This window comes from Mesoplodon bidens (genome assembly GCF_964165515.1).
Source record: "Mesoplodon bidens genome assembly, chromosome: 5".
In the NCBI taxonomy this organism is placed as follows: Eukaryota; Metazoa; Chordata; class Mammalia; order Artiodactyla; family Ziphiidae; genus Mesoplodon; species Mesoplodon bidens.
This window is the reverse complement of record NC_138161.1, coordinates 101,475,333-101,492,461: the sequence shown is the minus strand read 5'-3', so window position 1 is coordinate 101,492,461 and position 17,129 is coordinate 101,475,333. Positions and strand designations below refer to the sequence as shown.

The following is a 17,129-nucleotide window of genomic DNA, read 5'->3' as shown; positions in this document are numbered from 1 at the left end:
ACAGTGTGAACCAGCAGCTGGGAAGAATTCTACTTTTAAGTGCCAGAGATCTTAACCCTATCATGTACATTCATTCATTCCTCAGATTTCCTGAGTGACTGCTGTGTCCACATCACCAGGTTAGAGCTGTTGAGCTGCAGGGATAAGGATAGGATGTGCATAGTTCGAGAAGGATATGAATCTTGCATTTCGATCGGCGCCACTGGAAAAATTTCTCTAGGCAAAAGTCTAGTCTCTCAAAATTGGTTATAAATCAAATTTGTGTATTTGCAGTTATCTCCCTACTAATTTGTCTTATTTCAGAATTGATGTAAAAATATCTTAAGATGAATCCTCATTAGGATGATGAATGCTTTTAAATATAAGAATAATTTATATGCCATCTTTCCCCAGTTCGTCTGTTTTAAAAGTTGGCTATTTGACAGTAAAATAAAATAAATTTAAAAAGGGGAATTCTCTTGCCGTCCAGTGGTTACAACTCTGCACTTTCACTGCTGAGGGCCCCGGTTCAATCCCTGGTCTGGGAACTAAGATCCCACAAGCTGCGTGTGCGTGGCATGGCTCAAAAAAAAAAAGTTGGCAATTCTAGGTTTTAAAAAGTCTCACTGTATTCAAATCATGTAACATTAGCTCTAAGAGCTAATGATTTTTCTTTCTTTTTACATCAGCACTTTATGAGATATCGAAGACATTCACTGATTTGTTTTTCTTTGCATGCTGTGATTTTATTTTTTTACTGGTGTTGTGTGAGAAGTTTTTTCTGACTCCTCTCCCAATTTTGAGAAATAACTTTTCCTCTGGTCCTCTTATTTTCTCCAGAGCTCCCCTTTGTGTAGCAGAGGAAATCTCAGCGGGTTAAGTGCTAAGGGGCAGACCCGGGTGGGAAGGAAAGCTTCCCCTTTGTGGCGGTGCAGGTGTTCCACTGCTGTTACACACAGAAATGCCTGCCTCAGCTTTAACTTCCCCACGGTGGTTGGAAACAAGGACTTGTGTGATGCTCTTTACTACCTGCAATTACAGTTTAAGGATACTGTGCAGAAACAGGTGTTAAAGGACATTGGGTTCATGTCTAGCTAAAACCTAAAAATATGACTAAGAAAATGCAGGAATAGCCTTTTTCCTTGAGGATATAATTGATTCAAGGGACCAACTCTAAAGTACATTCTTTATTGAAGTGTACATGTTGCATTAAACATGTAAAGTACATGTTTTATTGAAATTAATTAGAGAGTTCTAGGGTTGCTGAGGTCAGTGTTGTCTTTTCTGTTTGTTTACTCCCTAGAATATAAGCAGCATGAGGACATTTTTGTTTTGTTCACTACTATACCCCAGAACCTAAAACAAGTGTGTGGCTAGTAACAGGTGCTTAGTGAACATCTGTTAAATGAATTTGGAAAAGCTTTTGTTTTAATCTTAGAAATCATCTTATTTCCCCAAGTGAGATAAAATGTCCAGTTTTTTTGTTTTTGTTTTTGTTTTTGTTTGGTGGTACGTGGGCCTCTCACTGCTGTGGCCTCTCCCGTTGCAGAGCACAGGCTCCGGACGCGCAGGCTCAGCAGCCATGGCTCATGGGCCCAGCCGCTCCACGGCATGTGGGATCCTCCCTGACCAGGGCATGAACCCGCGTCCCCTGCATCGGCAGGTGAACTCTCAACCACTGCGCCACCAGGGAAGCCCTAAAATGTCCAGTATTTAACCTCCAGTCAGAACATTTGGGTATGGGTAGTTCGGATTGTTCATACTACCTAACCTTCAGTGTGGGTGAGATGTTCCTTCTGTGTGAGATGGTGAATGCTATTTGATGTACATAGCATGGGAAAGGAGTTCTTTTACGAGGGAGGACCCCCTCCTCCCTTTCTCTGCTTACTTGGGATTTAGAGCTATATTAGAGATGAACTTAATTTTTCTTAATCATCCTGACTATAATGAATAAGATCAAAGTCTTTCATAACTGCTGGGAGTAGTTCCTTCTTTTCAGAAGTAAAATGGCTATTGGTTTATCACTCATTCCCAGACATTGAGGACTCACAGCTTCTGGCTTGAATTTTTGTTAATTGTGAAACTGTTTCTTCAGTATGTCAGGGCATGCCATTGTACTTGTTGTCTTCAGGGAAGAAACAGCACCTCCACATGAGTCACTACATCCAATCACAGGAAGGGTTTGCAGTGGCTACTGTGTCGGGAAATGTCTTCCCCTGCATTTTCCAGTCAACAGCCTGTTGCCTTGAGCTGATAAGCATAGAGTGGAGTGAAAGAAATTGGCTTGGTTGAAGACCAGTCAGTGTCTTCACTAATCACGTGTTCTTCTTATAGTTGGAACACAGAATATGGGGTGGAGTGTGCCAGGAAAAAGAAGCCAGCTGTCAGCAACACATGCTCCTGGTGAATTTGCTGATTGCTGAGCACCTGCTCTGTTCCAGATGCTACTTGAGCTGAGGAGGGAAGAAATGAAAAAGGCACAAGTAAAAAAAAAAAAGGAAAAGGACAGAGTTGAGTGCTGTTTGGAGAACTCGAGAAAACAATTATTTGAAAGTGAATTGGAGAGATCCTGAAAGGATGGCACAGTTGTTGGTGACTAGGCATGTGGCTTCATTTTCCTTTATAAAGATGGTTTTGTATTTACCCTGCACCACACAAGTAAAACATTTATATACTCAAGTTGTAACTTATGTTGCATCAAGTTTATGTATGTTTTTATCAGGGCTCAAAATATGATGTGTAAGTATTTGTTTTTACCCTGGTTAGTCATAATTACAGATAATGAATTGAGGGCCTTATAAGGGTCACTAATCACTTCATTAGAAACAGTTTGTGGCTTCCCTGGTGGCTCAGTGGTTAAGAATCCGCCTGCCAATGCAGGGGACACGGGTTTGAGCCCTGGTCTGGGAAGATCCCACATGCCGCGGAGCAACTAAGCCCGTGCACCACAACTACTGAGCCTGCGCTCTAGAGCCCGTGAGCCACAACTACTGAGCCCGAGTGCCACAACTACTGAAGCCCATGCGCCTAGAGCCCATGCTCTGCATCAAGAGAAGCCACCGCAATGAGAAGCCCGCGCACCACAATGAAGAGTAGCCCCCACTCGCTGCAACTAGAGAAAGCCTGCGCGCAGCAACGAAGACCCAACGCAGCCAAAAATAAATAAATAAATTTTTAAAAAAAGAAGAGAAGCACAGTTTGGTTTTGTTAAGTGGCATCTTCGTCACAGCACAATAAAATGCTTTCAGTTCTTACATGATTCAGATCTTGAAAAGCTGGAAGCTGACTTTGAGATCTTTCACTCACAAAGACTCAACCTTACCTCTCAAGATCCCACCCTCCTGAATCCAGATGCCTGTTTGTACTCAGGCACACTTGAATGTCCTCTCCTTCTGAGAACTTTGTCTCCTGTCTGGGATTCACCCCACCCTTCTCCATTCAGCAATCCATATTTTGGGGAGGGTTCTCAAACTCTCTCCTGCCCCATGAGATTCAGCACAGTGCTGACTGGGGCCAGTGATGATGAGCAAAGGCTTACTAGGCTTTCAGGCAGGCACAGCTCCCAGTCCTGGGCCAGGAGAGCTGTCAACCAGGAGTCAGCTGACCCTGTGAAGGAGTTCACTAATTAATACCTTTATTGCCCTCTCTGAAGGGCATTTATATTAAATAAATCTTCTGAGGAGCAAAGGGTGAACCACTATAGTGAAATTTCGAAAATAACCCTTCCTGGGAGAGATGTTTTTGGTCAGAGTCTACAGTGAGGTTGACAGTGAGAGGGAAAACCTGGAAACCTGTTCCTAAGACTCATTTTCCTAGCATTTGCCTGAGGTGGTACATCTTGTCCAAAATTCATTGAACTGAAGTATATACATGAAATGTAAATTTTGTCATTGGTGACTTGACAATTCGAGTGACATTTTAAGAGCAAAGATTTAAACTTGTAGACCACGGTCAAAAATATTGCTCCCAGCTGTGAGACTGGACAGGGGATTCATCAGTACCTCAGTTTACTTATCCGAAAGTGAGGATAACAATCCTTACTTCATAGGGGAGTGGTAAGGCTTAAATGGGATGCTTAGCACCCATTAATGTAAATGATAGTGGTGGTTTGGGGAAAGCTTCCTGCTAAAAACAGTGTGACGAACATGTTGGGTATCTCTCTGAAACATTAATAAACTCATCAAATAAAATAACTTGAAGGATGAGAAAGAAATAGTGTTCAATGAAGCCCATGGAGAAATTCGGGTAAAGCTAGAGTTAAAACTGTATTTCATTCTCTCTGTTGTCACAAAATGAGTTAACAAGTAGTATGGTAGATGGAAAAGATGGTGTTATCTGTAGGAAATTGTACACAAACCTTGGTAAGACTGGTCACGGTTTTCCTACGTCAGGTTTTTTTTTGTTTTTGTTTTTGTTTTTTGCTTTATTTTAAAGTACTGAAGATGTGTTTGACAAAGAAAAATATTTTCCCTGAATAATTATTTAGATTTTTTAGTGTTCCTTCAGTTCAGATATTTCTATTTACCACTACTTCAGTAAAAGGAGCCCCCTTCACTAAAAACTGAATAGGAATCAAAAAAGAGAAATTTTAGATATTGACTTCCTTTTTAAAGAGCTAAAATATTGAATATCTGAGGAATGTGATTACCTACTTCACTAGAACAGTGTGTGGTGGTTTCAACCTACAGTCAAGCATACTGATTCCTTTTAACAGGAGATGATTTTAACCTTTCTAAAGGGTTTGTAGAATCCTGCAGTTGGAATGAAACTCAATGGTCATTTAATGCAAATTGTACTCATTGTACCTGACCCACTAGGGAAACTCCTTCACCATCTTGCCCAGGTGGAGCAGCCTGACCTGTCTTCTCATGAACATCTCATCATTATCTAATTACTTTTCTCCTTCTACCTCTTTCAAGAACAATTAAGAATTCCTGATGTTTTCCTCAAGAGGGAAGTCTGGAATTGTGTTGGCAACCTCTTAAAAAGTCAAGGCCTCTTTGAGAGGGGCTCGGACGTAAATAAGTAAGTTATAAAGTCTCAGACTATTGCTTTATCATATTCACTGATTTCCTTTCTGTGATATTCAAGCAGTAGACTTTCAAGAGATCCTGTCTCTGAATTCTCATGAAGCATGAGTGTGTTCAGGCCACTTGGGGGTTTATGGCTTTGTGGCCCTGAGTTTATAGAGCAAGGGAATTTACTGGGTTCATAACTACAGTTCTCCTGGCTCAAACCCTTCGCAACAGGCCACCACAATAATATCTGATTTAATCCTTATATGATTTGGCCCATAACACTGCTAATATTCACAAGGACTTTACTCTGATCACATGTTTTTCTCCCTAAAAAAAAACCCCAAACCTCTTTTTCACTTTTCAACGGTTTTTATGTGGAAAGCATTTGGTTTTCTAGTAACTGTTACATTTATTTTAGATTCCATAGCGGCAGATGCAGTTGTTCTTAATAATTTTGTAACAAAGTGACAACAGTTAGTTTCATTGATTTTTTTTTTTTTTTAAGTCATGCCCTGTGCCCTCTGTGTGTATGTGTGTGAGAGAAAGGAGAGAAAGAATGAGAGGCGGGTAGGGGAGGGGATTACTGTAAAAGGCAGCTGAGTGCTGGATAGAAGATTGGCGGAGGCTATCACTGGTGATTCATTTGCTTCCCTGATTCGTTGCTAGCCCTAGGTCCTAGTTCAGTTTAGCACAGGATGTCCCTTGTACAGAATGTCCAGAAGTTTTAAGGGGAACTTTTAGAACTAATGAGGAATGGGAAGGAGAGAAAGTACCTCAAACACTTACTAATGAGGACATGGGATGCAGGGGAATCTGATTATAGCACTAGAGGGGGGGTGCGGCCAAGAGCTCTGGTGGTTTCAGCCTTGGCTCTGCCACTGCCCTTGGAGTCGGTTAGCACACCTGCCTCTAGATAATGCACCTTCCATGGTGCTTTGATTTCCTTGCAAGATTAAAACCACAGTGTCATCTGATGGAGCTCAAAATTGCTATGGAAACAGATGGGACCTAGTTGGGTAGGATCTCTCATTGAACCCCAAAGGACTCTCTTATAGGATCCTTTTGCTTCCTCTGTTGCTTCTCGTGCCCAGTTTTCCCGGAGATCTTCTGATCCTTAGCTTGCCTAATTTTCAAATGGAATCTGAGATCCTATGAGGTGGGTGTCCACAATATATGTTAAGTCTTCCCTACTCAGGCCCCCAGCATGGTCAGTGCCTGGGCTAGAGTTCAGACTTGTGGTTAATTGACCGTATGCCTAAAAGCTATGGCATTATCCACCTCACAAGCAAACAGGTGTTTCACACACACACACACACACACACACACACACACACAGAGATGTGGAGTGGTTCTTCAAAATCAGAGATTCCTTGACAATTAAATATGATTTTACTTTCCCAGCTGATTGCCCAGATACTTTAAGCCACCGATTCTACCATACAAAATAACTTGTGCCAGGTCCTTGAAATTCATAACAGTGGACATCTAGTTTTATCTGAAATTCACTCAGAGCTTTCCACTTCCTCTGGGCACCTACAGTACAAAGATAGTAACATATTCATGAAAAGTACCCTGAGGCACTTACACGTTGAAGAGCCTTCGGTGAGCTGTGGTTAAGTGTTTTTCGTTTGTAGTTCAGGTTTGATAGTCCACGTGTGTATACTGTTGTCAGCAATTAACCAGAATATAGAATCCATCAGAGTGGCCAGTTCCTCAGCCAAGCAGAATAGCTGTTGGGCTATATTATTCTTTTCCTGGATGTGTAGAGACTGAGCTACTTGCTCTTTTCCACTGAACACACTTACTTGAATATGAAAGTGGGAAATTCTGAGTTCCTGAATCCCAGAGCCTTGGGGAGAGAGCCTGTGTGTCTATATTAATAGCTTGACTGCAGGTCTTATTCTGTTTTCAGTTAAATTTTTTTTTTAAATCAAAATCATGTTCCTTACTGCCTTTGTTTACTCTTGTTTTTAAGGTGGACTGAGCATGTTGAGGGCTCAGACCTGGCACGCATATAAACTACAGGTGTGACAAATTATTTTGGATGGAAGGGTAAGAGCCCAAAGTTTAGAGCAGTTGCTGGGGCAAGAGGGTTTAAAGATAAAGAGATGGGGAACGGGACAGTAACAGGGTCATGAATGGGAATTTGGATGTGGTGACAGGGAGTCATTCAAAGAAGGCAGAAACAACCGTCATATTTGTGTTTTAGAAAGTCACTAAGTGTGGGAAGGATGGGAAAGGAGGGGAAAGTAAGACAGACGGCAGGCCAGCTAGGAGCTGGCTGTAATGGTTCTGGGTGGAGAGGATGAGAAATGTCAATTATGTATTTTTAGAGAAGCTTGATTTCCTTTCTAAACTAAAGGAACGGTGAGGTTATTCTTTTTTTTTTTTTAAGGAACAAAGCACTATTTTCTTAAAACCAATCACTTTCCTAAGTTATTGTGTAAGTTGGGCTTATTTGCAAACAGGGCACACTTTTATGGATTTCAAAGGGAGAAAGATCCACATTTGTTGTTTGAGACTGAGCTGAGCACTGGGTTTCTTCTCTAAAGGAAAGAGGGGGAAAAAGCCTTCCCTCTCCCCTTTACTACCTGGCAAAGGAGAAAAGGACAGCCTGTGCCCTCCCAGGTAGGGTCCAGAAGGTCCACATCATAAACAGACAACAGCCAGCAATAGCAGTGCTTTTCCCAGACCCCAGAGTTCCATGTTCTCCTTTTCTGCTATGCGCTTGGCCTCTTGCTGGACGGGAGACTAGTAAACAAGAAGCCTGTCCTTGAGGAAATTTCCAATCCAGTGAGGAGAGGACCAGCGCCAGCAGATAAGTAATTATAGCAAAGAGGGAGCTGTTATAAAAACTTAAGAGTGCATAGAAACAACTGTTTTTTGGAGATGCCCTGGAATTGTCTGCAGGTGTGAGCTGGGTTTTGCAGAGCACACAGACATCCCTCCCAGGGAAAAAGGGGTTGGGCATCCTGGGTGCCCTGACAAGCAGGCACAGTGTCCAGACGATGCCATGGAAGTTAGCGGATCTCAAAGATCCTGGTCACTCCTGATCCTGAAAGACAGTCTGTCAGGATGTTCTCCCAGATGACCTGACTGAACTCCAGTGATCTCCATTTCCCCTTTTTGTTTCTGGGTTCTTTTTCTTCCTTTCCATCCTGGTCTAAAATTAGAGATGCGACACACTAGCTTTTTAGAGAACCCTGCTTAACGAACGTTCCAGTTACTCAATTGATTGCCTGATGTGCAGTCCTCACACCAGATATTACAGGGAAGCATCATTGTTTTAGACCCATTCAGTTAGGATTTGGGATCATCTGGACTGGGCAGAGTTTGATTGTTTACACACTGTGAACAAAGGGGTTTGCCAAATAAATTAATACTTTGTTAAATAAGATTTCAAGAAGGATACCTAACCTGTTGATAATTATGGAGAAAATAAGAGGGTTTTTCTCTTTTTTTTAAAAGCAGGTTCCAGGATACTTTAAAGAAATGAATCTTTTCGATTCATGAAAGCAGCCCTAGTAGGAGTTTTAAGTGTTAATTTTTTAAAGTAAGTAAGACATGAACATGTCATTTTTTTAAAAAAGCAAGCAAGACAGAAGCAGCTAAAATAAAAAGTACATGTCCTGTTTTACCAACCAAATGTTTGTAGCTACCTTTTTCTGTGCATTTACATATATACACACTTAATGACATATACTTTTGTTTTGTGCTCTTAAAAAACAGATCAAACCTAATCTGTAATTAGCGCTCATCTTATAACATTATGCCTTGAACAGTGTCCTATGACCGTGGATACATGTCTACTTCATTCTTTTTTTTTTTTTTTTTTTTTTTTTGCGGTACACGGGCCTCTCACTGTTGTGGCCTCTCCCGTTGCGGAGCACAGGCTCCGGACGCGCAGGCTGAGCAGCCATGGCTCACGGGCCCAGCCGCTCCGCAGCATGTGGGACCTTCCCGGACTGGGGTACGAACCCGTGTCCCCTGCATCGGCAGGCGGACTCTCAACCACTGCACCACCAGGGAAGCCCCTACTTCATTCTTTTTAACAGCTGTATAATGTTCAGTATTGTGGCTCTACTATGATTTACTTATTCATCTCCCTACTTGTGGATATTTAGATTATTTGCATTCTTTGTCATAACAATGCAACAGTATCTTTCTCTATTCAAATCTTAGTGAAATCTTAGCAGAAATTTCTTCCCATAGGATTTCTATCAATAAATTCTTGCTTAGCAGTTGTAGTCAATGTTTATTTATACTTGGAGATAACAAAAATATTTTTCTTTAGAAATATTCAATTTTCTTGTAAATTATGATGCCTTTTCTATAAATAGTTAGGCTTGTGACACCCTTTGTGGAGCATTCCATGTAGCCACTGTATGGGATGGTGTCAGCAGTTTTATTATGAACTCTTGCCAAAGGCAGTGTCAGGAATGAGCCTTCATAGCACAGAAGCAGAAATTAGTTCCTGGTTCTTTTTTCTCCTTCCTATCCTGACACAAGATTAGAGGTTCTACAGAATGGCTTGTATAGTCATTTAGGCAGCTCTGGTAAAGCATGAATACGTTCTCATTTTAAAAAAAAAATAAAACAAGACAGAAGTAGTATATGGGATCTAGAACAGAGGGATGGTCCCCCTTAATTTAAAAAAAAAAAAGATCAGAGGAAACAGGAGCCCCTCAGTTCCTTTATTATTTGTTTGTTGTTTCCCCTGTCTGTGTACTTCTCTCTCTGTCTCTCTCCTTTTTCCTCTCTGCATGAATTGTAACATTTCTTTCTGTGGCTATTGCCCAGATTAAAGCCATGGAGAAATGTGTGGCTGCATATAGCAACTATTTGATACCTCTTACACAAGAAGGAAAGGAAAAGTAATGGGACTGCACTTTGGCCACCACATCTCTTCTCTTGCAACCCCCAAAGGCGATATTTATGGGATTTCAGTGCCAAGCCCTTCCATTGAAATGACCTCTTCTAATATTTAAATGTTGATTTGTGTTTTCTTTCTGGGATCTAACATATTCTCCAAAGATAGAAAAATTCTTATCTTCGTATTTCTATTCTTCTTTCTATCTAATTTTAACCCTTAAGTAAAAATAAGAAATGATCTAAATCACTCAAAGTTATCAGATGTCTTGGGAAAAAAGAAAAATCTTCTGAATAAAAAGGCAGGAGAAGGCCCAAATATCCATCAATAGGGGATGGATATTTGGTACATCCAAGTAGTGTAAAATAGAATGAGGATGTTCTCTATCTACCAGTGTAGAAAAATCTTCAGGACATTACTGTTAGGTGAAAAAAACAAGGTTCAGTGAGTGTGCAGAATATGCAAATATTTCTGTAAGAAAAGGTGAAAATAGGATTGTATATTTGTATTTACTAGTATTTGCATAAAGGAACTGAAGGTTACACAAGCAACGAGTAAGACTTTTCATGGAATACCTCTTTAAAGTGTCCTGATTATTGAATTAGGACTGTATTACCTATTAGAAATAAAAATAATTTTTTAAAAGGAAGTTCTGCATTGTTAGGTAAGATCCTCTTTAAGCCTGCTGTGTACGTATTCCACCTCTCATGTTTGAGCCTAGGTACCTTTTGGGGTAGGGTCACTTGCAGGACCATGTATCTTGAGGAGGAAGGGAATAATTCTATAATTAGAACATGCGTGGCAATTTAAATTCTATTTTGGTAGGAAATTGAAAAGGCAGATTTGCATCTAACTAAGCTGTTTCTTTAGCTTGTTCAAATTTCTTGGGTTTGTTCTCTATTTTTTTCCTCAAAGTAATTGAAGGTTTTATTTATTTATTTATTTATTTAAAACAGCTTGTTTTATTTTATTTATTTATTTGTTATTATTATTATTAGGCTGCATTGGGTCTTCATTGCTGTGCGCGGGCTTTCTCTATTTGCGGCGAGTGGGGGCTACTCTTCATTGTGGTGCGCAGGCTTCTCATTGCAGTGGCTTCTCTTGTTGTGGAGCACGGGCTCTAGGCTGAGCACGAGCTTCAGTAGTTGCAGCACACAGGCTCAGTAGTCGTGGCGCACAGGCTCAGTAGCTGTGGTGCATGGACTTAGTTGCTTCACAGCATGTGGGATCTTCCCGGACCAGGGATCGAACCCGTGTCCCCTACATTGGCAGGCGGATTCTTAACCACTGTACCACCAGGGAAGTCCCTAATTGAAAGTTTTAAAACAAGCTGCTCTTTTTTTGTCTTCTTTTAATTTTTTAATTGCAGTATAATTGATTTACAATAGTACGTTAGTTTCAGGTGTACAGCATAGTCATTCAGTTTTTTGTGTGTGTGTGTCTTTTTTATTGCAGAGTGTATTCCATTATAGCTTATTACAAGATGTTGGGTGTAATTCTCTGTGCTATACAAGTAGGGCGTTATATAATGATAAAGGGATCAATAGAAGAAGAGGATACTGCACTCATTAACATTTAGGCTCCCAGTATAGAAGCACCTAAATATATAAAGCAAATACTAACAGACATAAAGGGAGAAATTGCCGAATGGCTTAAAACAAGATGTTCTTGATTCACAATCAAAATCCCTTGCTGGTGTCTTGGTGAACATAGTGAGAAAGTAAACTCAAACTGTGGTCTTAAGCCTGTTTGTTGTGTCTGTGCTTTTATCTTTTACAGGAGCAGGAAAATTCAGATTCGAAACATCCCTCCTCACCTGCAGTGGGAGGTAGGCCAATGTCATTTCTATATTTATTATCTTCCTGCTCTCTTGCCTCATCTTATTTTTTAATGGGTTAATAAGGGATTTTCTCCCTTTTTTATAGTTCCCTTTCACATTTAAGAATTAGAGGTCCTCAGACTTTCCCTTCTTCAGTGCCCCTAATGTGCATGATCTGCCCTGAGTTTGGGGTCAGATTTGTCCCTTTCGTCATGCAGGATGTGCACTTTGATCCCTTATGTTCTGTCTTCTCAGAAACCAAGCATCAACAGACAAACTGTGAAACAAAATACATACCTTGCTTGTGATTTTTATCCCATGATTTTATAAAAGATTTTTACCTTTCTAAATTACGATTTGGGGAAAAATAAAATAAATGAAAAACCCATAAGAATAGAGGGTTCTTTGTTAGTTTGAGCAAGTTTTTTGTTTATTTTGAATTAGTTGCTATGAATAACAGTTAAGACATATTTTCGGAGTTGTAGAACTTCTTACAAGATTGTTACCTTGAAATAAAATAAGATAGAATATGAGGAGTGGCTTTACTGCATTATTGAAAAACATACTGCCCCATGTTCCCCAACCCAAACAAAATCAAAATAGCCTTAAAGGAAACAGAATGTTTTGTCTAATGTTTTTATTCCTTTAGGAAAAAAAATTTTCATTGTGGAAAATTTTGAACATATACATATCTCATTACTTTGTAAAATAAGGAGATCCCTAAAGGAAAGGTGAAGGAAGAAGGTTAAATCTTCCAGGCAGGAGAAGTGATCTTTGTACATTATTCTGCTTCTCATTTCAAAAGCAGCAAGTGTGTTCCAACCATCATGATGAACGTGATTGTTAACAATTACTAAGGCTCTGAAGCTCTGCTCTGTTTCCTCAGTGAACAGATTACTTGAGAGCCAATAAGCAAATGAAAGTCCTGTGCATTTATTCAGTTCTAGCTGCTTTTATGGAAGACCTGAAATTCTGACAGCAAAGCTTCTTTTTCAGGTGTTGGATGGACTTTTGGCTCAGTATGGGACAGTGGAGAATGTCGAACAAGGTAATAAGTGACGAAATTAACCTATTGAATTTTGAGAGGGATATTACCTGTTATTTCTTATAGGTCGGGTCAAATCCACGGACAAATAATAAGTTCAAATTCCTTTGAAGCAAGCTTCCTAGAGTGTATGTTTGTATATCTGTTTGTGAGAGATATCTATATCCATCTGTCTATATCGATTTTTTCAAAGAATGGTTTTCAGGCTATTTTTCTTACACTCCGTAATGTACTCAGGCACTGGACAAATGCTGTCAGGGTGGGGGAAGCTTAATTCACTTGGAAGTAACTGGATTTACATTATTACAGCTTTTTCCTCTTCCTGGTTAAGAATAACATATCCCTAATATCTTGGACTGAGTGTTTCTCAAGGTGTAGGACTCCTACCCCAGAATCGCCTGGAGTGCTTGGGAAAAATGCAGATTCCTAGGGCTCACCATAGACAGACCTACAAATTAAGACTCTATGGGGGAAGAAGTCATGAATCTGTACGTTCAACAAGCTCCCCCAAGTGATTTTTGGGTGTACTCATTTGAGAGCCTCTGTCTTAGGAACAATGCTGTAAATCCCCAGAAAACACATATTCTTTTTCCTGTCGCCCTTATTTTTGTCTTCTAAAACATGAAGTGCTATGATTTTTAAAGAAAAAAAAAGGGTACCTCAGCTGATATCTTGTGTAGCTATTTAAGAGTCCCTGAAAAGTAGATTCTAAGCTCCTGATAGGACAGGCAGTAACATGATAAAGATTATTTTTGCATTGACCTAGAAAGCAGACTATGAATTCAGTCACTTACTGACTGTGAGCCCTTGTAAAAGTCACTTAACCTTACTGGCTCAGTTTCCACATGTGTATATTGGGGAGAATGAATTTACCCTTCCTATATCACTGAATAGCTGGGGCAGCCAGAGAGAACCTGAATAAATATTTACAGACAATGGAGTCATACATAATCGTTAAAGTTCACTTAGGAAAAATCACAGAGAATCCATTTTCTCATATGCAGTCTGTTTTATCTGCCAGTATAATTAATATAATAGTTTTAAAGCAGTAGTTATTCAGATGCTCTCCACTCCTGAATATTAAAAATATTATTAGTCAATTTCATACTGCTGACTGCCCATGCCCAAAGGTGAAGGGAAAGAGCTCAGAAGGAAGACATGATTTACAAGGATTCTGTTTCCTCAGTTCTTGTTATTCCCCTCAAATGGAAAAGAAGACATTCTAATAAGGAATGGATTTAGTAGGCAGGATGACCTTCCAGACATGAACCTGTAAAAGTTACTAACTAAGACCATGTTATAAACTTAGGACAATGCCATGCAAGGAAGAAATACTCCAGGTCCCTGGGGGCAGTTCACAGCTCCAATGGCACCTGTGCCCTGAGAGCACCCAGTTTCTAGCTGCCTCACAACTACGGGATAGAAGTGCTGGGCTGTTGTTTTGTTCTGTTTCATAGGTGATTCCTGATTCAGCAGGAAAACATTTTCAGTAGGATTTTAAGGAGAGCTTTCATGTCCAATGAAATAAAGTATTTGAATGGAGCTCAGTTTTTCCCAGAATCACAGGTCTGATTTCCTGAAGACAGACGTCTTTCAAGAACAAAGAATATGACTAAGGAGTAGAACAAAATCTGAGAATCTGAGACTTCTAGTGGATAGCTTTATTCAGGAGGTTCAAAGCCAGCCCTTCTCCCGTTTTGGAGTCTTCAACCTCATCTGTAGCACTACAAAGTGCAGATATGAGGCCTCGTAGCATTCAGTGTGTCAGCACTGAAAGAGGATGGTTGTGGGCTGCACATTCCCTATTTTGCACTATGAGGACCTCTCTGTGTATTAGAGAGCAAAACGAACAGCCCCAGGCCAAGGCAAGGGCTGGGCTCAGCACTGGTGACACGTAAATCTCAGTGGCATTCCTTCCTGAGGATTATGCCTCCCCTCCAGGTAAGGGCTGCAGCTACTTTGAAGTTATTGGATAACAGTGATCTTTAACCTTCTTGAGAATCATATGGAAATTATAAGCCAGAAAAATCCACGTACCCACAAATTTGAATATTTGCAGGGAAGTGGGGAGGGTGAGTAAAGAGTTCCTGAAGCTCTAACATGGATTCAAGATTAAGAATCCCAGGACTTCCCTGGTGGTCCAGTGGATAAGACTCCAGGCTCCCAACGCAGGGGGCCCGAGTTTGATCTGTGGTCATGGAACTAGATCCCCCATGCCTCAACAAAGAGCCTGCATGCAACAGCTGAGATCCTGCATGCCACAACTAAGACCCAGCACAGCCAAATAAATAATTAATTAATTAATTTAAAAAAAAAAAGATTAAAGGGCTTCCCTGGTGGTGCAGTGGTTGAGAGTCCGCCTGCTGATGCAGGGGACACGGGTTCATGCCCCGGTCCGGGAAGATCCCACATGACGCAGAGCAGCTGGGCCCATGAGCCATGGCCGCTGGGCCTGTGCGTCCGGAGCCTGTGCTCCACAATGGGAGAGGCCACAACAGTGAGAGGCCCACGTACTGCAAAAAAAAAAAAAAAAAAAAAAAAAAAGATTAAGGATCCCTGCACTATAGGGTTTTATTATTATTTTGAAAGGCACCTCTATTGTGGTTTTCTTGAATTATCCCCACCTTAATGTTGTTAATTCCAAGTCTCCCAATAGCTTAAATGTTTTAGTGGGGGAGGATTTGATTTAGTTATGTTTACTGGTTTTGGGGAAACCAGTATTTTTGGTTTAAGTTTACTGACTTAGATTGAGAAAGTTTGTCTTGCTGTTTGAATTCTTTTTTTGTTTGTTTTTGTTTTTGTTTTTGTTTTGTTTTACGGTACGCAGGCCCCTCACTGTTGTGGTCTCTCCCGTTGCGGAGCACAGGCTCCAGACGCGCAGGCTCAGCAGCCATGGCTCACGGGCCCAGCCGCTCCACGGCATGTGGGATCTTCCCAGACCGGGGCACGAATCCGCGTCCCCTGCATTGGCAGGCGGACTCTCAACCACTGCGCCACCAGGGAAGCCCTGAATTCATTTTTAATGTCTGACTTTGGAAGAAGAGGCAAGCAATTATGAATCAAGATAAACCAACTCACAAGAGTGATCCCTTATTAACCACTCTTAGAGTTTATGTGTTCTCTTCAGTCAAGTGGGTTGGGATTGTCAACTTTCTTTATTCATTGTACACAGTTACTAGATTTAACTCACACAGTCAAGGAGGTCTATCAGAGGGGAACAAAAATAGTAATAGTTCAACCTTATCCATGAATGAAAAATTAAAATTAAAATACTTTCTTTTTTATATTTTATACATATATCCAGTTATTTTTAAATAAATGCAAATTATAACAAAACTCATAGTGGTACAATAAATTGATACAGACTTTTAGGAGAATAATCTGAAAACAGTCATTAAAAATCATTATGTTCTATTATCAATTATTTTCTTTCTAAATTACCCTAAAAAAATAATTCAGAAGAACACAAATTAAGTGATATTTGCAACAGTGGTGATTTTTATCAACACTCTTCAGAATAGCAAATACTGAGAATAACCCATTTGTCAACAATTAAGGAATGGTTAGGCAAAAGTCATGGCACATTTACTTGCTGCAATTTTATGTAGGCATTAAAAATGAAAAATCCAAAGAAAGTGTGCATATACATATACACATGTAAAAGTGTTGATAAAATAAGTAAAAATGTAGTTTTGAGTTGTATATACAATTGATTACAAATGGGTATATACAGTTGATTACAAATTACTATGAATGTGCATGAATAAAGATAGATAGAGATTCAAGTAACTCTAAGAGATAGGGCAGTGAGGTTTTTTGTGCATTTTTCTCTAAATAAGTTTATTTACATTAGCCAGAGGGTGGCAGCTTTTTTTTTTTCTATGACAATGTAGTTTTTGCTTCTTTCCTAGTCAACACAGACACAGAAACTGCCGTTGTCAACGTCACATATGCAACAAGAGAAGAAGCAAAAACGTAAGTGGATTTGGGCTTATTTCCCTTCAAATCTGGGCGTAGGGGGGAGTGGAGCTTGTCTTTGAATTCCATTGAGTCCTGTGTTTATAAACCTTTTCTGAAAAGATGCAGACCTTTGACACATCAGTGGAGCCCCAGGGCATTTATACCAGAGTGTCTGTTTGTTGATTGTACAAAGATTTTTATCTTGAAAAATGTTGAGCCTTGGCATCAAAACCGAGGTGGGAGCTGCATCTTGATAGAGTCAGGAATAGAGGGCACCACGTCTGTGACATTGTGTCCACTAGAGTCTGCTTTGACGGCCACTAGGAGCCACTTCCACCTGGAGCTTCCTCCATGCACCATGAGGAAGAAGCCCAAGCCCGCTTCTGTCCAAACTCATTGAATGGATGCTGAAACCTCATATTCCCTCTATGAATATTA

General features: G+C 40.3%; 1 protein-coding gene across 3 annotated transcripts in view; it reads left to right on the top strand.

Moving 5' to 3' along the window:
* The window catches only part of IGF2BP2 (insulin like growth factor 2 mRNA binding protein 2), a 159,432-nt gene that overhangs the window by 103,510 nt on the left and 38,793 nt on the right, over positions 1–17,129 (top strand). For all 3 annotated transcript variants that reach the window (XM_081236066.1, XM_081236065.1, XM_081236067.1), the window contains 3 exons: positions 11,647–11,695; positions 12,683–12,734; positions 16,643–16,706. In XM_081236066.1, the coding sequence (XP_081092192.1) occupies positions 11,647–11,695; positions 12,683–12,734; positions 16,643–16,706 (165 nt within the window). The remainder of the gene's footprint in view (positions 1–11,646; positions 11,696–12,682; positions 12,735–16,642; positions 16,707–17,129) is intronic.